Source organism: Trichomycterus rosablanca, chromosome 13 (genome assembly GCF_030014385.1).
Source record: "Trichomycterus rosablanca isolate fTriRos1 chromosome 13, fTriRos1.hap1, whole genome shotgun sequence".
Taxonomy (NCBI): Eukaryota; Metazoa; Chordata; class Actinopteri; order Siluriformes; family Trichomycteridae; genus Trichomycterus; species Trichomycterus rosablanca.
This window is the reverse complement of record NC_086000.1, coordinates 24,136,737-24,161,226: the sequence shown is the minus strand read 5'-3', so window position 1 is coordinate 24,161,226 and position 24,490 is coordinate 24,136,737. Positions and strand designations below refer to the sequence as shown.

At 37.9% G+C, this 24,490-nt stretch overlaps 1 protein-coding gene across 2 annotated transcripts in view; it reads left to right on the top strand.

The window, feature by feature from the left end:
- sntg2 (syntrophin, gamma 2) overlaps positions 1-24,490 on the top strand; it is a 122,562-nt gene that overhangs the window by 52,141 nt on the left and 45,931 nt on the right. For both annotated transcript variants that reach the window (XM_063007235.1, XM_063007234.1), the window contains exons 7-9: positions 4,162-4,249; positions 5,873-5,964; positions 17,633-17,760. In XM_063007235.1, the coding sequence (XP_062863305.1) occupies positions 4,162-4,249; positions 5,873-5,964; positions 17,633-17,760 (308 nt within the window). The remainder of the gene's footprint in view (positions 1-4,161; positions 4,250-5,872; positions 5,965-17,632; positions 17,761-24,490) is intronic.

Sequence of the window (24,490 nt, the reverse complement as noted above, 5' to 3'; positions counted from 1 at the left end):
ATTACTACTACTACTACTATTACTACTATTACTACTACTATTACTTCTACTACTATTATTACTACTGCTACTAATACTTCCACTACTATTACTACTTCTACTACTACTATTACTACTACTACCTCTACTACTATTACTACTACTATTACTTCTACTACTGTTACTATTACTACTACTATTACTACCTCTACTACTATTACTACTACTATTACTTCTACTACTATTACTATTACTACCTCTAATAATATTACTACTATTACTTCTACTACTTCTACTACTACAATTACTACTACTTCTACTTCTATTACTACTACTACTACTGGTACTATTACTACTACTACTACTATTACTACTACTACTACTGCTATTACTTCTACTACTTTTACTATTACTACCTCTACTATTATTACTACTTTTACTGCTGTTACTATTACTACTACTATTACTGTTACTACTACTACTATTATTACTACTACTACTACTACTACCTCTACTACTATCACTACTACTACTACTTTTACTACTGTTACTATTACTACTACTATTATTACCTCTACTATTATTACTACTATTACTACTATTACTTCTACTACTGTTACTACTACTGCTATTATTCTACTACTATTACTATTACTACCTCTACTATTATTACTACTATTACTACTACTACTGTTACTTCTACTACTGTTACTTTTACTACTACTGCTATTACTTCTACTATTACTACCTCTACTACTATTACTACCTTTACTATTATTACTATTATTACTACTACTACTGTTACTTCTACTACTGTTACTATTACTACTACTGCTATTACTTCTACTACTATTACTACCTCTACTACTATTACTACTACTATTATTACTACTATTACTACCTCTACTATTATTACTACTATTACTACTTTTACTGTTACTTCTACTACTGTTACTATTACTACTACTATTACTACTACTGCTATTACTTCTACTATTACTATTACTACCTCTACTACTATTACTACTACTATTACTACCTTTACTATTATTACTAGTATTACTACTACTACTGTTACTTCTACTACTGTTACTATTACTACTACTATTTCTACTACTTTTATTACTTCTACTACTATTACTATTACTACCTCTACTACTATTACTACTACTATTACTTCTATTACTATTACTTATTCTACTTCTATTACTACTACTACTACTACATATACTACTATTACTGTTACTACTACTATTACTTCTACTACTACTACCTCTACTACTATCACTGTTAATACTATTACTACTTCTACTACTAATACTATTACTACTGTTACTACTTTTACTACTGTTACTACTACTACTACTTCTACTACTAATACTATTAATTAATAGATTATTAACTATTTAATAGAGATTGTCCTGAGGACTTGGTTTTAAACCTCCATAGATACATACATAAACACATTATTGTTTTACATAAACACACTATTTTTAATTCGTGAAAACACCTACTTTTTTAAGCCAGACATAATTATGATACTTAGTTTGTAATACATTCTTTAAAACATTCAATCACAAATTTCATAAAAGCATGACATTTATAATGAATGACCACAAAGGTCACTTGGACCATCATTTCCCATTATTGTGTATGTGTAATTTATTTACTCTGAGTTTATTACCTGGGTTTATTTTATGACCCTTAAGAAACAGGGGTAGGGCATTCTAAACTTCTATCTAAAAAGCTCTTTTAAAAACTTTAGAGGAGCTTGCATTTTTAATATTTAATGCGGCTGTGTTTAGAGGCTACACAACAGCCCCTTCCGCAGAATTGTAAGTGATCCTAGGGATTAGCAATAAGCCTGCATCAGCTGAGCAAAGTGGGCTGTAATGCTGTAAAAGATGGGTGTGACATGCCAGAGCAACGTTATTAAGCTTTAAATGTCAAAAACAAGACTTTATATTCAGACTGAGTCTGTGTGATTTGGTGTTAGGCCTCTGTGAACAAATACCTCTTATTAATCATAAACTGAGAAAATGTTCTCGTAATTTCTTTGTAATTTATAGTTTCGATCATATGATCAAAGGCTTTATATACTAAATTCATTCTCTAAAGGAGAGAAAATAAATCACAATGATGTAAAAAGCATGTGTTATGATACAGAGGAATTATGTACATGTTGTTCTTCATGTTTGTATTGCAGGTTTAAATTATGTGAGTAGTGGATGATGCACCCTGAAATGACGAGACTCAGTGAAAGTAATTACTTGTCGAAGCCTCTAAAACCAGATGGAAGGCTTGACTAAGCTTACAGAAACTTTTATACTTATTCAGGAAAGTCAACTTAAAGTTTCAAGTTTCAATTAAGATATTAAAATTTTACGTAACAGTATAATCAGAGTATTTTTTTATTACATAGATTGTAATAAAACATTATGATAATGTATGGGTATTGGTATAGTGTGTAAATGTAAACTATATATACTTGCATTAATACAGTTTACCTACACTCCCTCAAGGACTGACTACTATACTACTACTGTTACTACTTCTACTATTATTACTACTGCTACTACACTACTACTACCACTATTACTACTACTATTATTATTACTACTAGTACTACTACTACTACACTATTACCATTACTACTATTACTATCACTACTACTTTTACTATTATACAATTACTATTACTACTACTAATTTTACTACTACTACTCTTACTATTACTACCTCCATTATTACTACTATTACTTCAACTACTACTATTACTAACATTACTACTATCACTACTACTACTTTTATTACCTCTACTATTACTACTACTACTACTAATCCTACTTCTACTATTACTACTGCTACTACTATTGCTACTTCTACTATTACTACTATACTACTATTACTACTACTACCACTACTATTACTACTACTGCTACTACTATTGCTACTTCTACTATTACTACTATACTACTATTACTACTACTACCACTACTATTACTACTACTACTACTATTGCTACTTTTAATATTACTACTTCTACTATTACTACTACTACTACTATACTACTATCACTATTACTACTACTATTACTACTTCTACTGTTACTATTACTACTATACTACTACTACTACTACTACTACTACTATTACTACTACTTCTATTATTACTACTATACAATTACTACTATCACTACTACTACCACTACTATTACTACTAGTGTCACTACTATTACTACTACTACTATTGCTACTTTTAATTATACTACTACTACTATTACTACTACTACCACTACTATTACTACTACTACTATTACTACTTCTACTATTGCTACTACTATTATTGTTATTTTTACTATTACTACTATACTACTACTACTATTTCTACTACTAATGTGATTCATTCTATGCAATCTGATTTACTCTATGCAATAAAAAATAATATTGATAATATTGTTACGTGAATTTAAAATTAGAACTTTAATTTGAATTTTGGTCTAAGTTGTCTTTCTCGAATAATTACAATTGTGTGTGTGTGTGTGTGTGTGTGTATGAGTTAAGGGAGCACTTAAAAAGTTTACATGAATTACTGGGTAGTCTGTGGCGCTACTTGGCGTTGTTGCATACACTAATACATACCGTCCCAAAGGTTCTCAATTAAGATTAGGGGAACATGAGTGCCAGTCAATGGCACTGATGCCTTTGTCATCCAGGAATTGCCTACACATGATGGCCACATGAGGCTAGAGTGTGTATTATCCTGACCCATTGTCTGGCTCATTGTCCTGCACCAGGAGGATCCAAGAGCCCACTGCACCAGTGTAAGGTCTGACAATGGCTGAGGATTTCACAGCAAAAAAGGCCACTTTAACACCTATGACTTCAATAAAATTCAATGCTGGTTAGATAGAGAAAGAAAGGTAATCCAGCAGTCTTTTCATGTTTCTGAATCAGTAATTTGAAAACTGAGAAGTATTTTTGAAAAATAAAGGTGAGGCTTAACAATGTTGTACCTACTGATAAGCTTGGTGGCGGTGGAAGTATTAACAAAACCAATAGTAGGGTATATATTGACACATATTTATTAAAGTGTTTGCTCTCTCCTCTTTCTCTCTCTCTCTCTCTCTCTCTCTCTCTCTCTCTCTCTCTCTCTCTCTTTTTCTCTGTTGTTTGCCGGTCAGGTTCATCTTTTGCGAACGGCTGGAGATGAAGTTACAATCACTGTGAGGTACCTCAGGGAGGCACCAGCTTTCTTAAAGCTCCCATTGGGTAAGTTCTCAGTGCTCACCTTCACTAACATTCACAGGCTCAGTAGGGGGCTGCAACAAGTTTTAAGCCACTATAGAGCAAAGACTCTTACAGGAAATGTAGTACTGATGCTAGATTTATTTTCTTTCTCTCCCCTAGGGAGGGTATTGATGTGTTTTTTTAATTATTCAGTGCTACTAAAATGCTAAAATGTCAAAGTGGCTTTAAAGGTGATGCATTAAATAAAGCAGAGAAATGGGACTGAATATATTCTTATATCTTTTTGTTTTCTGGTACATTTGCTAAATTGTGGGCTGACATTTACCTACATTATAAAGATATACAAACACATTCTGCCTCAACTAACTTTAACATAATGACTAAAAACATATAAGAACAGAAAGCAGTACAATGAAAATGGATGTTTTGGAATGGCCAAGTCACTGTCATGAACCCAATTTGTGTTCTAACGTTCTGTTTTAATTAGTTAATACACCGATCAGGCATACCATTAAAACCACCTCCTTGTTTCTACACTCACTGTCTATTTAATCAGCTCCACTTACCATATAGAAGCACTTTGTAGTTCTACAATTACTGACTGTAGTACATCTGTTTCTCTACATAAATTTTTCAGCCTGCTTTCACCCTGTTCTTAAATGGTCAGGACCCCCACAGGACCACCACAGAGCAGGTATTATTTAGGTGGTGGATGATTCTCAGCACTGCATTGACACTGACATGGTGATGGTGTGTTAGTGTGTTTTGTGCTGGTATGAGTGGATCAGACACAGCAGTGCTGCTGGAGTTTTTAAATACCGTGTCCACTCACTGTCCACTCTATTAGACACTCCTACCTAGTTGGTCCACCTTGTAGATGTAAAGTCAGAGACGATCGCTCATCTATTGCTGCTGTTTGAGTTGGTCATCTTCTCTACATCAGTGGTCACAGGACGCTGCCCACTGGGCGCTGTTGGCTGGATATTTTTGGTTGGTGGACTATTCTCAGTCCAGCAGTGACAGTGAGGTGTTTAAAAACTCCAGCAGCGCTGCTGTGTCTTATCCACTCATACTAGCACAACACACACTAACACACCACCACCATATCAGTGTCACTGCAGTGCTGAGAATGACCCACCACCCAAATAATACCTACTCTGTGGGGGTCCTGAACATTGAGGAACAGCATGAAAGGGGGCTAACAAAGCATGCAGAGAAACAGATGGACTACAATCAGTAATTGTAGAACTACAAAGTGCTTCTATATGGTAAGTGGAGCTGATAAAATGGACAATGTGTGTAGAAACAAGGAGGTGGTTTTAATGTTATGGTTGATCGGTGTACATACGCTTGTTTGTTCTCCCCGTGTCTGCATGGGTTTCCTCTGGGAGCTCCGATTTCCACAGTTCAAAAACATGCAAGTGAGGTAAATTAGAGATAGAAAAATGTCCATGATTGTGTTTGACATTGGGCTTGTGAACTGATGAACCTTGCGTGGCGAGTGACTACCGTTCCTGTCATGAACAGTTAATAATTAGCCATATTTTTAAAATGATACACAAATTCCAAGGGGGTTCACAAACCTATAATGTATATTTGCACTAGTATGATGTGAAATCTTTAAGAAACTATGATTTTTTTCAGGTTCTCCAGGACCATCCAGTGATCAGAGCAGTAGAGCATCATCACCACTTTTTGACAGTGGTTTACATTTAAATGGGAACTTGAGCAACACAGTAAGTGCATCTCTGAATTAAGCCTCACAGATAACTGAGTCAATTCATTCTGTACTAATTATCCAGCAGTACACAGTTCTCTCCTGCCATATTATTTCCTCTTGCTGCATTAAAGTAAATTTTCCTGGGCATTGCAGACACCTCTACTACTCACAATCTGCAGCTGTGATTCCAAACAATTATAGCTTAACAGTTCTATTTTTGAATTGAGACTTTCATTCAGTTTATAATAAACCAAACTTATTAGATAGATAGATAGATAGATAGATAGATAGATAGATAGATAGATAGATAGATAGATAGATAGATAGATAGATAGATGGATAGAGGGATAGATAGATAGATAGATAGATGGATAGATGGATAGATAGATAGATAGATAGATAGATAGATAGATAGATAGATAGATAGATAGATAGATAGATAGATAGATAGATGGTTCTGATAGGAAGGTGTCAGAATACACAGTGCATCACAGTTTGTTGCGTATGGGGCTGTATAGCCGCAGACCAGTCAGGGTGCCCATGCTGACCCCTGTCCACCGCCGAAAGCACCAACAATGGATACGTGAGCATCGGAACTGGACCACGGAGCAATGGAAGAAGGTGGCCTGATCTGATGAATCACATTTTCTTGTACATCACGTATATTGTCAGGTGCGTGTGCATCGCTTACCTAGGGAACACATGGCACCAGGATGCACTATGGGAAGAAGGCAAGCCAGCGAAGGCAGTGTGATGCTTTGGGCAATGTCCTGCTGGGAAACCTTGGGTCCTGCCATCCATGTGGATGTTACTTTGACACGTACCACCTACCTAAGCATTGTTGCAGACCATGTACACCCTTTCATGGAAACAGTATTCCCTGATGGCTGTGGCCTCTTTTAGCAGGATAATGCACCCTGCCACAAAGCAAAAATAGTTCAGGAATGGTTTGAGGTTTTGACTTGGCCTCCAAATTTCCCAGATCTCAATCCAATCGAGCATCTTTGGGATGTGCTAGACAAACAAGTCTGATCCATGGAGGCTCCAACTCGCCAACTTACATAATTATAAAATGTTTGATTAGTATCGTTCATGTAATTTCACTGTTATAAAGTCTAATGCAGCGGTTATGCCTGTAATTTGATGATCTTGTAATGCCAGAGAAGGTTTGAAACTCTGTAGTTATTAAGTCAGCAGAATGTTGGCGACTTTTATGCATTATGCACCTCATCACATGGCGACTCTGCTGTGTAATTTTACATGGTCTGCTACTTCATGGCTGAGCTGCTGTGGTTCCCAAACCCAAACACTTCCACTTTGCAATAATACCACTCACAGGAGGGAAAAAAGCAATAAACTGACTTGTTGTGAGCTCTGTAAAATGATCCATTCTTTCACAAATGTTTGTAAAAGCAGACTGCACGGTTAGGTGCTTGATTTTATACGCCTGTGGCAATGCGACACATAAATGTAGTTATTATTAGGTGTGTCCCTATACTTTGTCAATACAGTGTATCTTTATCTATTGGGCATGCATCTATTCTGTGTCTTTACAGCAATGTTTCTGGAAGGTACAGCTTGTTCTATTAAGGTTAAAAAATGCTGCATTGGTAAGCGCTCCAGACACAAAGCATGAAATAAAGATTAAAAATCATGCAATTAACCCAGCTCTTTATGTTAACTAATCTAAACCCATAGTAAAGAAGGAGTGATTTACTTTTAATAGTAAACCTTAAAGACATAAAGATTTATGCGAGTTTGTTTAATGTTGTATAGCATGTGCTGGCTTAGTCATGTGTGAAATGAATCTAGTTAATTGCTCTGTGAAGTCAGTCATTAATGGTAAGGGTAACTTACTGTTTGTCAAGTGTGAAAGGGGCTTAATCGTTACATTAGACTGTAGCCTAGCGGTTAAGGTACTGGACTAGTATTCAAAAGGTCTCTGGTTCAAGCCCCACCACTGCCAGGCTGTCACTGTTGGGCCCTTGAGCAAGGTCCTTAACCTTCAATTGCTCAAACTGTATACTGTCACACTACTGTCAGTCGCTTTGGATAAAGGCGTCTGCTAAATGACGAAAATGTAAATGTAAATTAGACTGTTAAAGAAAGATGGTTCTTCTGTACCTTGTTCCTACTAATGTAACATTTTTATGCATTTCATGATTTTTTGGCTAGTTACCACTAGTTACCTGGTTTCCTTATTTGTGCTATTAAAGTAAATGACTCTAAAGCTGTTTTTGACAATTCATATTGTTAAAAACACTGTCATTAATACAACTCAGTTGAAAGTTAAATAGAAAGTTGGCAGTTTGACAGGTTATAGATTCAACAGTAAGATTTCAGTTGGCTGAGTCTACATGACTGGGCTAATTAGTCAATATGACTTATCACCTGTGACATTAAGCTCAGGGTATTTATAACCCTGAGACTTTCTTTCTCCTTCAGTGCTTGGTAGCAAAAATGTGAGTGGTTTTTGGCCAACATTTTGAGCAGGAATCTCAAATAGCTTCCTCAGTGTTGAAAGGTGTGAATAGGATTTTACTGGCTTGCTGAGGTGGGAAAAGAAATAGATGCATGCAGACAGTACATCAGAAAGGTATCACACTCTGAAACAAGAACTTCTTGGGAGGAACAGGGTAATTCTGAAAAGAAAAATCAGCAGAATGAAAAACTATTAATAATATGCAACGCTTTCTTGAAATGTTGGGACATGGACAATTGGAAAATGCGAATGTGTGCTTTGTTGATTCTTTTGAATCTTTATTTAACTGACAAAAGTACAAAGAAAATATTTTCAATATTAAAGAAGTTAAGAAAGAGTCATGTTTACCACTGTATTACATCACCTTTCCGTTAATTACACTTTTATATGTTCGGGAGCTGAGGATACTAATTGTTGCAGTATTTCAACTGAAATTTTTGCCCATTCTTGCTTGATGCAAGGCTTCAGCTGCTCAACAGTTTATGATCATTATTGTCTGATTCTTCTCCTCATGATGCACTATACATTTAAAATAGAAGACAGATCTGGGCAGTAGACAAACTAGTCTAGCACACAACGTTTGTGTCTACAAAGCCCGACTGTTGTAGTTCATTTAGCTTAGGTCTGTTATTGTCTTGCTGAAATAATAATGGACTTCCCAGGATAAGATGTCTCTTTGATGGTAGCATACGTCACTTTATAATTCTAATAAATGCCTCTGTGCACTGGGAGTAAAAGCTAGCCAAACTGCTGGAAAAAAAACATTTGCAGGGTATGCAATGAACTTGTATCTCAACTAACAAAGGGACAGTTGTAGTCTAGTGGGTAGAGCTTTGGGTTATCAATCAGAAGTTTATCAGCTTGAATCCCAGTTAGCCATGCATCCACTTAGCCCTCTCATCTCCAGGGGGGCTGTAAATTTACATTGTTGGCATTTAGCAGATGCCTTTATCCAAAGTGACTTATGGTACTGTGACAGTATACAGTCTGAGCAATTGAGGGTTAAGGGCCTTGCTCAAGGGCCAACAGCAGCAACCTGGCAGTGGTGGGACTTGAACCAGCAACCTTCTAAATGCCCATTCTGATCACTGTCCACGGCTACAAGCACAGACAATGGACATGTGAGCATTAGACCTGGATCATATCATCTGGTCCGATCAATCACATTTCTTTTTCTCTCATATTATGTAGAGAGACTGGTGCACCAGGATGTATTATGGAAAGAAGGCAAGCTGGCAAAGGCAGTGTGTTGCTCTGGGAAATGTTCTGCTGAGAAACCTTGAGTCCTGATATTCATGTGGATGTTACAACAGTAGCACTCTAAAATTATTCAGGAATGGTTTAAGAAAAATGACTCAGAGTTTGAGGTGGGATAACATCTGTAATGATGCAAGAAATACAGAACTCACAATGATTCACTTAAAATGATAAATGATCTTCATTAAGATAAAACAATATATATAATTATACACATCAGGCTCTGTAGTTAGTATTATCAAGACTAAGTGGAACCATTTTAAACATTAGATCACTAATGGGAAATGTGTACTGGAAACCATTAGGCATTTTCAGCATGAAATAGTACTACTGGATAGAACTATTGGATTTATGTATACATATATCAACATATGGATAAACATGCTGGTAATATAGTAATCATCTTATTTATTAGCTGTCTCTGGTGTTTACTAAGAGCAGGACCAAGTAAGCATTAATAAAGTCCTCTGGATAAAGTATGCTATACATGAAAAGAATGAAATCAAATAAAATAGTGGTTTTCTTGTTTCTGTTTTCATAGAAAACAAATGCTTTAAAGATAAAGCTACTTCATTATTTTTTTTTTTAATTTTCTCTTTTCCTCACTTTTTTCCCACAATTTTCTCCCCCAGTCTAGTCGTGTCCAATTACCCTGATTGCTTCCTCTGTACTGATTCGGCCCGGCACCGCTGACTGAGGACGCCTCTCAACTGACATACGCCCCCTCCGACACGTACAGTCAGTACAGACTGCATTTTTCACCTGAGTCGAGTTCATACACTTGACGGGCACTGTGTACGGAGGGCCACACCCCCATCAGCATTATTCCTCAGCCCTGTGCAGGCGCCATCAGTCAGCCAGCAGGGGCCACAGTCGCACCAGTTATGAGGACCTATGATCCGACTTTTTACCCTCTAACCCTGAACAACAGCCAATCGTTGTTCATGCTGCCGCCCAGCCCAGTCGGAAAGGCAGAGCTGAGATTCAATACGATGTATTTGAAACCCCAACACTGGTGCGCTAGCGTACTTTACCGCTGTGCACCTGAGCGGCCAATGCTACTTCATTATTAAACAGTTATTCTTTCCAGTTAGCAAGGGTAAATAGACAATAACATTCATTGTATTGACACTGTCTCTCTCCCTTTTTTTATCTTGATGTCTCAGAGAGACAGAATTGCATAGAGAAGAAAAACATATTTGTCTAGTTGCTGAGTCAACAAAATGTGTCTTTTTATGTTCTCTAAATTAGACTCCTCAAAATCTTCCTTTATTCTTGGCGCTTCCTCCCTGCAGCTGATTAGAATTCGCAGAGCTTGTCATTCCCTATATGCTCCTCTGACATTCACTTGATTGACAGCGTTTTGCTTTGGCAGCACCCTGGGATAAGCACCGATTCCGTTACATGCCTTTCAATAATTAGCATCACACCCCTTTTTACCCGAAAATATCTGGAGTTACGGCAGGCAGCCTGATTTAAAGGACAGTGTCAGTTGTGCTGGCATTTGGTTCTTGCTGGAGAGCTGACTTTCTGTCACTATAATCTATCCTGACACGCTGAGGATATTTTATTCCTTGTCATCTCAGACTCTTTCTAGCAGAGCACGACATGAAAGTCAGATCAAGTTTAATTATCAAGCCGTGGCTTGCATAAACAATGTCTTGCTTGAGAAAGTACATGACATACAGTGAAGAGAAACAAGTGTTCCATATTTAGTGTTTCTTATTTAATATATTTTACAGCATTTATCCACTTTACTTTATACATTTTAACATATTCATTTTTACAATAATAACTAAAAAAAAAGACACCACAAATTCAGACAGACACCCCAAATATATATACAACCCCAAATCAGAAAAAGTTGGGACAACATGGAAAATAAAAATAATAAAAAAAACACAGTTTCTTACATTTAATTTGACATTTATTTGATCGCAGATGAACCTGAGATATTTCATGTTTTGTCTGGTCAATTTCATTTAATTTATTAATAAACATCCATCCCTCCTTTCCAGGCCTGCAACACATTCCAAAAAAAAGTTGGGACAGTGGGACAGTAAAGCATTTACCACTTTGTAAAGTTGCCATTCCTTTTCACTACACTTAAAAGACTTTTTGGCACTGAGGATACCAAGTGATTTAATGTTTCAGCTTTTATTTTGTCCCATTCTTGCTGCAAACACGTCTTAAAATGTGTAACAGTACGGGGTTGTCGTTGTCACATTTTTTGTTTTAAAATTCTCCACACATTCTCTATTGGGGACAGGTCAGGACTGCAGGCAGGCCAGTCCAGTACCTGTACCCTCTTCTTCCTCAGCCATGCCTTTGTAATGTGTGCAGCATGTGGTTTTGCATTGTCTTGTTGAAAAATGCATGGACGTCCTTGGAAAAGATGACGTCTTGAAGGCAGCATATGTTGCTCTAAGATCTCAATGTACTTTTCTGCATTAATGCTGCCATCACAGAAGTGTTAATGACCTTTGCCAAGGGCACTGACACAGCCCCACACCATGACAGACCCTGGCTTTTGGACTTGCTGATAACAATCTGGATGGTCCTTTTTGTCTTTGATCCGGAGCACACAGCATCCATTTTTTCCGAAAAAGACCTGGAATGCTGATTCATCTGACCACAATACATGTTTCCAATGTGTGATGGTTCATCCTAGATGCCTCTGAGCCCAGAGAAGTCGAAGCAGCTTCTGGACATGGTTAACATAAGACCTTTTTTTTTTTTTTGCACAGTAAAGTTTTAAGTGGCATTTGTGCATGTAACTCTGTATTGTAGTGCTTGACAAAGGTTCACCACAGTAATCCCTCACCCATGTGGTTATATCAGCTATTGTTGAGTGGTGGTTCTTGATGCAGTGCCGTCTGAGGGATCGAAGATCACAGGCGTTCATCTTAAGCTTGTGCCCTTGGCACTGAAATTCCTCCCGATTCCTTGAATGGTTTAATGATATTATGCACTGTAGAAGGAGAAATATGCAAATCCCTTTTAATCTTTTTTTGAGGTTCATTGTTTTTAAACATTTCAATAACCTCTGGCCATCTTTGCTCATCAAAGACTTAGCCTTTCCTGGATGCTGCTTTTGTACCAAACCATGATTACAATCCCCTGTTGACGTCACCTGTTTGGAATCACATCATTATTTAGTTTGTTCACCTCTTTACTAGCCCTAAATTGGCCCCATTCCAACTGTTCTTAAATATGTTGCGGGCCTGAAATGCAGGAATGGAGGTATATTTACATTTACATTTTCAGCATTTAGCAGACGCTCTTATCCAGAGCGACTTACAGAAGTGCTTCCATAGTGAACATTTCATTCCTTAAGTTTAGATAGACAACAGTCGAAGAACACAACTCTGCTAAAACCTGTTAGAACCAAAGTGCCTTTTTTTTTTTTTTTTTTTTTTTTTTTTTTTTTTTTAAATGGAAAAGATTGGAATAAAGTGTTAGTAAATAAGTACAAATCAGCCTAAGTGTTTAGTAAAAAGGTGTGTTTTTAATCGTTTTTTTAAAGACAGCAAGAGACTCAGCTGTTCGGACAGACAGAGGAAGTTCGTTCCACCATTTGGGCGCTAGAACAGAGAACAGCCTTGATGCTTGTCTTCCTTTAGTCCTGGATGGAGGCTCAAGTCGAGCTAGACTAGAGGCTCGGAGGTTGTGTGGTACAGAGCGGGGTTTGATTAGACCCCGAAGGTAGCTTGGGGCTGGTCCATTTTTGGCTTTGTAGGCGAGCGTCAGTGTTTTAAACTGAATGCGTGCAGCTACAGGAAGCCAGTGAAGAGAACGCAGCAGTGGGGTGATGTGGCAGTGTTTAGGTTGGTTAAAGACCAGACGGGCAGCTGCATTTTGAATGAGCTGTAAGGGTTTAATAGTGGCCATGGGAGCTCCTGCCAGGAGGGAGTTGCAGTAGTCTTTTTGTATATTAACAAATGAAATGAAGTTGTGCAGACAAAACATGAAATATCTTGGGTTCACCTCTTTTATTTAGAAGCCAGTCCTTGTATTTTTGCTTATGTTTGGGTTGATGTTTTGCTCACACATTGAGTTGCACACATTGGTATTCAGATAGCTGAGCTTTGTCTGCAGATATTTGTGGCTTATATACAGTATGTGGCTCAAACAGTTGCTCACAGGTTGTTCACAGTAGATGTTTTTTTATTTTTTTTTAAATCAAAGATGTTACCACTTTTTTACATTTACAGTTTCTTTTTATTTATTTATTAGGATTTTAGCGTCATGTTTTACACACTTTGGTTACATTCATGACAGAAACATTCATGACAGTTACACAAGATTCATCAGTACACAAGTTTAATGTCAAACACAGTCATGGACAATTCTGTATCTCTGATTTTTCTCACTTGCATGTCTTTGGACTGTGGGAGGAAACCGGAGCCCTCGGAGGAAACCCACACAGACACGGGGAGAACATGCAAACTCTACACTAAAAGGACCCAGATTGCCCCACCTGGGATCAAATCCAGGACCTTTTTGCTGTGAGGCACCACTAAGCCACCATGCTGCCCACAGTTTCTTTTTAGGCACTTAAGTCTTTGTGCAGTGTTTACTGCAGAGACAAGTCATTTATAGTCCAGAGGCGTTTTCTCACAATGTGTATTCACCAAGTAATTAATGTAGACTTGGAACACACACACAAACACACTTGCACACACACAATTATTATAAACAATGCCATTGTGCTTAATTTCATTTATATTTACTATATAGATATTGAAGACGTGTCTATAAAAGTTTTTAACTTACAAAATAGCAGCTTTGTTTGTATAATAAAAGTTTGAACTGTGTGTTTTGTAGTCAAACTTTATCTATAAATATATAATCGTATAAATCCTCCACACTTCTGCTGCTGTCTAGAAGTTGGTACCATAATTGAACTGTGAACTTTAAAACTTTAAAATGCAATTTGATCTGTCAGTTTATATATATATTTTTTTGTTGTTGACTGTTTCTTTTGCTTACCTTGGTAAGTACTTTAGCTTTTGCACAATTGTAGAACTTGAGTATTTATTTATATTTTGACATTTTAAACTCTAAAATGCTCTTTAAAAGTCACCATTTCTAGTCAGTATATCCATTTATATATAAGACTGGACAATACCACATAATGTGTTTACTTTTAAAGAAAAAGCTTCTTGACATGCCACTACTTCCACAGCTCTTCAGACTTGTTTTGCTACTGTGTTTTAGCCCTGAAGCGTGTAGTCTGTGGAGGATATCATTTGTAGACCAGACAATCAGGCTAGCTTTTTAAGTCGAGCTAAAGTGATGCGAAGCTCAAGAGGTCTACATTGAGCTACAACACATTGTAACTGGTTATTAAAGTCCTAAGCAGTGCGTGTTTATACACTGTATCAAAGTTAGTCAGGTAGTTACACATCACAAACACTAACACTAACTGCACCTTTTAGGTTTTAGGTGTTATGCTCTTAGCATTTAAGCACGCAGCTGGGGATCAGTCGGAGACTATTTTGGTTTAGTCATGATTTTGATTTAGTCATGATCTTGATTTAGTCATGATTTTGAATGAAATCTTAACTTGTCGTAATTTTGACTTGTATAAAGTTCATAATTTTGGCTCATATTCTTGCTTTTGCTTAGAGGTCTAGTTTAATCTGGTTTAGTCTTGTTCATGTCTTGTTTAGTCTAAGATCATGTTTAGCATAAGTTTAGCATAAGTTAAACATCTCTGCATGTGTGTCCGCCCCCTCTTGTCTCGTCTAGCCCATTTGTTACAGTTTATTACTGTTACATTGCCTTTAACAATCTTTACTAAGCATTTGGGAACTGTGGACAACAATTTGTTGTAGCTGTTAAAGTAAAACTAAAAAGCTACACTTTTGTACCTCGTGCAGAATGTGTCTTAGCATTATCTTACCAAAACATGCAGGGATGTTGAAAAAGTCATTGTTTATATGGTGGCATATTTTGCAACAAGATTAATCACTCACCATTGACAATGCTTTCACAAAAGTACAAGTTACCTATGCATTTGAGCTCACATACCCCCATACCATGACAGATTCTGGCTTTTACACTTTGCACTGGTAACATTTAGGATGGTACTGTTTTGCTTGGAGAATGACACAAAGTCTATTATTTCCAAAACTATTTAAAAAGTGAACTCATCAGACCATAGAACACTTTAATTTCTTTTAGTTTATTATAGATGAGCTTGTATTTTGGATGTTGTGGATTTATGGCTTTCACTTTTTGTAGTAGAGTCTTCTCTACCACTTCTAATGATTTTTTTGAATATTTCTCAAACCCATGTAAAGTAAGTAGACTAAAATATGTTATCAAGTAGCATACAATGCAGTAATCAAAATAATTTTTATAAAACACAAATTAATAAAATATACAGTAGTACCTTGACATTCGACGTAAGTTGGTTCTGGGACTGCTGTTGAGTTTAATAGGCGTTGAGTTTTAAGGTATTTTTTTTTTCCATAAGGATGTATGGGAAATCTGTTAATGCGTTCCGTGGTCCAGTGGAACTGCATATATTTTATGCTAATGTAACATAATGGGGTTGTTTTTGACACTGAAAATAACACAAATTAAAAACCTGCACTACCTTTACGTCTTTATTGTTTCTCTATGCTTCTTAATTGTGGAGATGCTTGATCTTGGAAAACCATATTTCATTCAGTAAGGGTGCATTCACATGTGAAGTGTCAAAACTGCTTTTGTTCTGGCTGTGCTGTTATTTTCTTATGGAGTGTGGCAGTGCACAAAACTTAACGTGACTTATTGTACTAAAACAACAAGCGAAGAGTTTCATTAGTGGAGAAAACTTATGAGCAGTAATAATTAAGAGAGGTTTAGTGTTCCTATGTCATTCGTTTAGTACATTAAATCACATCTTTTTTTTATAATAAACGTTTTAGACTCAAAAAAGCTCACCATTTCTCAGCACCCTGAGCTACAACACAAGTTTAAAAGTAAAATAGGAGAAAAACACAGATACATGCAGATGCTTTCAGAGTGGATTGTTATTCCACACAAATGCAGATTCGTCTTGTATGTGCATTTTGATGACATTTTACGGCACTGCTTAAGCCAGGCACTGAAAAAAAGCGGCTGTTCATTGTTAATTTAAAATTAAATAAATAAAATTTAAAAAGCTGAACACATTGAATTTAAGGGAAATGTTGAGTTCATGGGTACAACTTTCTTCATGAAGTGTGTCGAGTTTCAACGATTTCGAGTTTAGGGGACGTCAGGTTACCAGATACTACTGGTATTACTGGTATTACTAAGACCATAGGACAGTAAATCACAGTCCTCAATGGTACCATCACACATATGTAAGTCACCCATGCTGTGGTCACTGATGCACCCCCATAACCTGACAGATGTTGGCTTTTGCACCCTTGTTCTGATAACAGTCCAGTCAATTTTCCCCCCAAAACAATCTAAAATCTATACTCATCTGACCACAGCACATATTTCCACCATTGTTTAGTCCATCTAAGATGAGCTCTGAGTTCTTCCCAGAGAACTCTGCAGAGATTCTGTATACACTTCATGTACAGCTATCTCTTTTCATTTGAAGTCATTAGTCTTGAGGTTTACTTTATTTAGCCATGACTGTGTTATGAATATCAAACAAGATTTAAGTAAACCTTGCAAAAATTCAGTCAGTTCAAAAAAGGGTTTGTTATTTTCTTGCAGTGTTTTTGCACTTGTATAAAGCATCCACTTATTAGAATAAGAAAATGTATTCTCTAGAGGCAGCATAGCTTTATAATGGCTCTCTCAGCAGATAGTAGTGAAGCTTGCGACTGGGTTGTTGTCAGGCGCTGATCAAAGTGCAGTGAAGAGGGGATAAAATGAGATATTCCTCTTCTCTTCCTCTCCTACCATGTGCTACTCTTATCACTTCTGACTCTCTCTCATTTATTCTATCTAGGCTCCGTCTTCACCTTCCTCACCCTCGGCTAATGAACCAAAGTACGAGAAGCGCTGGTTGGATGCAGTCTCCCTCTCCTTGGCCATGGCTCGAGTCTCTAGACACAAAGCTCAGAAAGATAAATTAAGGTACGGTAATCCTTTGTGATGCATTTTAAACTTCAAAGTGTGGCACGACCAGGCTGCCTGTTAGTATTTGGATAATGTTTTTATTTAATTTAAAGGGTGTTAAGCTTAATATCTATTCGGTACCATGCAGTGTCTAAAAAATGTCACTGTTGCAGATCACCAATAGTGGGACTTGGAGATACATAATCTCTATTTGCAGAACAGGGTGTCAATATAGAACAAAAATGCTTTACAAGATCTCAGCATCAATATTTAAAATTCCCTTGTAGAGTCATCTTGTTATTATAAAGAAATTGATAAATCTTTTTTCTCTTTGAGAATATATATATATATATATACTGTGTATATATATATATATATATACAGTATATATATACAGTGTATCACAAAAGTGAGTACACCCCTCACATTTCTGCAAATATTTCATTATATCTTTTCATGGGACAACACTATAGACATGAAACTTGGATATAACTTAGAGTAGTCAGTGTACAACTTGTATAGCAGTGTAGATTTACTGTCTTCTGAAAATAACTAGCTGGCAACATAAGTGAGTACACCCCACAGTGAACATGTCCAAATTGTGCCCAAAGTGTCAATATTTTGTGTGACCACCATTATTATCCAGCACTGCCTTAACTCTCCTGGGCATGGAATTCACCAGAGCTGCACAGGTTGCTACTGGAATCCTCTTCCACTCCTCCATGATGACATCACGGAGCTGGTGGATGTTAGACACCTTGAACTTCTCCACCTTCCACTTGAGGATGCGCCACAGGTGCTCAATTGGGTTTAGTCCATCACCTTTACCTTCAGCTTCCTCAGCAAGGCAGTTGTCATCTTGGAGGTTGTGTTTGGGGTCGTTATCCTGTTGGAAAACTGCCATGAGGCCCAGTTTTCGAAGGGAGGGGATCATGCTCTGTTTCAGAATGTCACAGTACATGTTGGAATTCATGTTTCCCTCAATGAACTGCAGCTCCCCAGTGCCAGCAACACTCATGCAGCCCAAGACCATGATGCTTCCACCACCATGCTTGACTGTAGGCAAGATACAGTTGTCTTGGTACTTCTCACCAGGTCGCCGCCACACATGCTGGACACCATCTGAGCCAAACAAGTTTATCTTGGTCTCGTCAGACCACAGGGCATTCCAGTAATCCATGTTCTTGGACTGCTTGTCTTCAGCAAACTGTTTGCTGGCTTTCTTGTGCATCCGCTTCCTTCTGGGATGACGACCATGCAGACCGAGTTGATGCAGTGTGCGGCGTATGGTCTGAGCACTGACAGGCTGACCTCCCACGTCTTCAACCTCTGCAGCAATGCTGGCAGCACTCATGTGTCTATTTTTTAAAGCCAACCTCTGGATATGACGCCGAACACGTGGACTCAACTTCTTTGGTCGACCCTGGCGAAGCCTGTTCCGAGTGGAACCTGTCCTGGAAAACCGCTGTATGACCTTGGCCACCATGCTGTAGCTCAGTTTCAGGGTGTTAGCAATCTTCTTATAGCCCAGGCCATCTTTGTGGAGAGCAACAATTCTATTTCTCACATCCTCAGAGAGTTCTTTGCCATGAGGTGCCATGTTGAATATCCAGTGGCCAGTATGAGAGAATTGTACCCAAAACACCAAATTTAACAGCCCTGCTCCCCATTTACACCTGGGACCTTGACACATGACACCAGGGAGGGACAACGACACATTTGGGCACAATTTGGACATGTTCACTGTGGGGTGTACTCACTTATGTTGCCAGCTATTTAGACATTAATGGCTGTGTGTTGAGTTATTTTCAGAAGACAGTAAATCTACACTGCTATACAAGCTGTACACTGACTACTCTAAGTTATATCCAAGTTTCATGTCTATAGTGTTGTCCCATGAAAAGATATAATGAAATATTTGCAGAAATGTGAGGGGTGTACTCACTTTTGTGATACACTGTATATATATATATATATATATTTTTTTTTTACTCTTTTGGGTAGTGTCCATTTTTTAATGCATTTTCTCAATTTTTCACCCAGTTCAGCTTAGCCAAATAGTCTCCCGCTGCTGGGGACCTGATCACATATGAGAAGGGTATATTTGCCTGATACATGCTCCCTCTAATAACGCACGACCCTCTTCTTATTCATGTGATTTATTTGCGCGAGAGGCCAGTCAGTTATGTGTTGATTGTCACGTTCCTCAGCTTGTCAGGTGCCCTTAGTCTACTAACCAGGGTCCTTACACTGCGTCAAAGACCCTGCCTTTGTAGTCTGTTTTTTTTGCACCCAGCAGACTAGTGGCCAATTTATGTCTGCCTCAGGCACTGCCGGTTGTGCCTGCTAGGCAGCGTTCAGCCAATTGGTAGATGAGCTGAGAGTTCAAAATGTATGATTGTGCAAATCCTATTCATTCAAATTATCCTCCAGACCACCTAAAGAGGATGGGTCCCTGCTGAGTCTGGTTCCTCTCAAGGTTTCTTCCTCTATTTTTATGCCCTCGGGTTGCCAAACAGGGGTTTTTGGTCTGTTGGTCCTGGATTCTGTAAAGTTGCTTTGAGACAATGTTCACTGTAAAAAGCACTAATAGTAATAAAAGTAATAAATATAGCCACTTGGTGTAGGAAGTCCTTCAGAAAATAGTTGTCTTTAGACACTTTAGTCTGTTAATACATCAAAAAAAAGAAACCTGAAACTCTGTTCCGCAAATAGAAAGCCATATATTAAGTCTATGCAGAAATGCCTCTGGGTTCTTTGGGTCCAAGATAAAATGGACCAATTCACACTGTGGACAAAATGAGTCCACACTGCAGCTTGTTTCCAATAAAAAAGACATTGAGGACTGTTAGCAGCGATAGGTGCAGATAGAGCGGGTGACTTGAATATGAATGTGTGTGTGTGTGTTTACCAAGCAATAGAGCAATACATACATTTATAAAATACTGTACATCTACCACACAGGTGAACTTTGTGGGTATACATTTACTGACTGTAGCCCATCTCTTTCTCATTTTACAATTAATGGCCCCCTTGATGCCCAGGTGGCACAGCGGGATATTCTTCTAGCACACCAGCACCGAGATTCTGAACTCTTTGGTTTGAAACTCGGCGTTGCCACCGGTCGGCTGGACGCCACCTAGCGAGCATAATTGGCAGTGCCTGCAGCAGACACGGTTCTGCTAGGGCGGGATGACCGGACTACGTGGGTGGTGTCTGTAAAAGCTGTGTAAGGACCCTGATTGGCAGATAGAGAGGCGCCTGTGCATAATGCATAGGTGAATAAGGGTTCCGCTAAGGGCTGCGTGCGTGTCGTAGGAGGCGTGAGCAGCAATTTACCCACCTCGAATGCAGTCGGGGATCCCCCAGCAGCGGAAGACAAATTGGGAGAAAATGGGAGAGAAATGCATAAATAAAATAGAAAAAATTGGCCCCCTTGATGACCCCCACTGACCACATTATGTTTGGGTGGTGGAATTATAATAAGCAGTGCAATTACACTGAATGGCAGTGACATGGTAGTGTATGTTGTTCTGGTATGAGTGTATCAGATGCAGCAGTGTTGTTGGGATTTTTTAATAATTGGCCTCTTTATATGGAACATATACCTTGTTACTACTCATTGTAAGTATGCAGTTAAATACTATAACTGTTTTCTCATTGTCTCAACGTTGACTGTGACATGTTTAAAACTGCTGCACCTAAAATGCTCACACCAGTACAACACAGACAATCATGTTACTACCATGACATATCTCTTTAAATAAATAAAATAAAAATTAGTTTTTTTCAGATTCTGTCTCATACTGTTTAATGTATCATAATGTATCCCTCAAATGACTGATCAATTTTACCATTTCAAAACACCTTTGTGAGGCTTTCATGAGAGGCTGAACTAACATCCCCCCTTTTTAGACACGAATTCTTATGCCTTCCCTCACCCGTCCACATACTCTTTGTTTCTGCTCATTTTGTCATTCATCTCTCCGTTTGAGGCCTTTTACAATGCATGCCAAATCCCAATGAAATCCTCTATTCCTGACTAATGGATTTTATATTGTGTTCTGTCACTCACACAGACAGTTTCTCTATTTCAGAAGACTTGACTGCAGTCTGCTGCTAGTTCAAGCAGAACATTACATTCTTCAGGCAATTTCTATCAAAAGCAGGTCAGGCAGGGAATTGTTGTACTGTGCTCATGACTGGCATTAATTGAAATGATGGTACTTTGAACAGCTATATTGAGAAGAAAGTGCTGCCCCACCTGAGATAAAGTGTGGTATTTTAGCACATTTACACTAAAGCTCATGTTTTCTAAAGGGCACCATGACAGAACATGAAAATTACCAATTTTTTGTTTCAAGGACTGATTGGAATCTCACTGGGAAGTTAAGAAAACAACAACCTAAACACTGTATGGCCAAAGGTATATGGACATCCCTGCTAATTATTTAGTTCAGTTCAGTAAAGCAACCATACCCAACAGTTGTATAAAATTATTTATATAAAAAAACACTTACAATTCTGTGGTAATGGTTTGGAAAAGACTCTATCCTTTTGCAATGTGACTATACCCATGTGCACAAAACAATGTCCATATATGGACATATATGGATATGGTTTGATGAGTTTGGTGTGGAATAGCTCCAGCGGTCTCCACAGAGCCCTGATTTCAACTCCATAGAATACCTTTGGGTCAAATTAGAACTCTTACTGTGAGCCAGGCTTTCTCATCCAACACGATTTGTTGCTGCTCTGTGAAACTGCTATAATAAAGCTTAATTTCATCAATTTCATTTCGTCATGTGATCGACACCATGGGTTTGTCTAACAACCTAGTGAGCTCACTACATAGGCAGCATTTTATGTAATCGTATGCACGCTTCCGAAAAGAAGCCTGTCTCAATTCTTAGATATTTAAAATGCTACCTACTGAGGTGCCTTAATTCTGAGTGAAAATCTGTCCTAATACTGAGGCTAATAATTTGTACACATGTAATTTATGTAATTGATTTTATGACCGTTTTCAATACATAGAGGGAGATGTTAGCTGACATGCTAGTGGGTTGTGCCACCTCAGCCCATTGGTTTGAATTGCCTGAGGCTAACTGTGTTAGCTTAGTAAGCGAAAACTGCGGTGAGGTAATTGCTATCTAAGTACTGCATCCAAATAATCTGCCTCATGAATTTGATGTCTATTAGAATCATCTCTACTCAGGCAGCTGTCTAGGTAGACACCAGGCAGCAAGGCAGCTCACCAGGTTTTTATACAGACCCAACTTTAGCTAATATTTGGTATTTTGCTCATGATGATTTTTTTGTGTGGCTTGTGTGCAGTTGCTTAGCCACATAAGTCTATAAATATCCTGACAAACACTTCTATGTAATAATAGTACTTCCAAAGTTAGTTTGGAACACAGGTTTGAAAGATGGGATTGAAATAGCATGTGTGGTGTACTAGTTCACCTTAATTGCTGGCTTTTAAGCATTTTCAATTTGTAGTAGCATCTCTAACCACTGACCATAGCTCTCGTAGGACAGAATATTAATAGTTTGAGTAGTTTAAAACTGATAAAGGTGAATGGATCACTTCACTGTAGTATTTAAAATTCCATTTCTAAGCATCTAAGCAAACTTGTGATTGTGTAGGATTATTTTTACTTACCCATATGATTGACTGACTGACTGAGCTTCAGGGCCCAGTGGGAGTTTGCATTCCATTCTAGGACTGCAGGTTCCATGTTGACCTTGCTTTTTTTGTGCAGTTATAATAATGGTACACTCATAAAAAATTCTTATTATTATTATGATCATGTTAACCTTAGAGGTTTACACTGAAGTAGAAAAAGAACTTCATTGTACTGTACACGTGTATACTGTATATGACAAATGAAGGCATTCTTCTTCTTTATAAAGATAAATGCTAATTATGTATTATGTTTGTTTTTTGATATTTTACATGTACTATTATCAAATTTTCAACACTGTATTATCTTCTGATTTTGCTGCATGCATACTGATCACCTATATTTGAATCTGGGGTCCTGGCTCTTAATCAGACTCTCTTTGGGCATCACCAAATGGGGTGTCAGCACACTTCTGGCCATGTAGTGTACCTTACCTAGCTAAATGCAGTTGCTCAACAATCATACAAATATGTTTTGTCACTCATTGCGGTTACTCAACATTCCATTGAATACAACTGACAACTATCATTAAATTGTCAGTTCACCACATCAAATGGTAATCCATCTGTACCATGTCTAAACACAGTAAAATGGAAAGTCAAAAATCATCCTCTTAGATTCACTTGTTGATAATCAGGCATGTCTTGTATTTTTAATGTTTACTGTTCCATTAACCATGTTACATCAGTAACATTATTCAGTACCATCTATTGAATCTGGAAAAAAGGTTTTCATTAAGCTATGAGCTAGCCAGAACTAATAACTAAAAAGGATCATATAAATATGTCAAAATATTTAGCATGAAGCGCCCAGGTGGTGCAGTGGGATATTCCGCTAGCACACCAGCGCCGAGATTCTGAACTCCTCAGTTCGAAACTCAGCATTTCCACTGGTTGGCTGGGCACCATCTAGCGGGCATATTTGGCAGTGCCTGCAGCAGACACTGATTGGCTACTGTTTCTGCTAGGGCGGAAAGACCGGACTATGTGGGTGGGTGTCTTCAAACGCTGTGTAAGGACCCTGATTGGCAGATAGAGAGGCGCCTGTGCAGAGTGCATGGG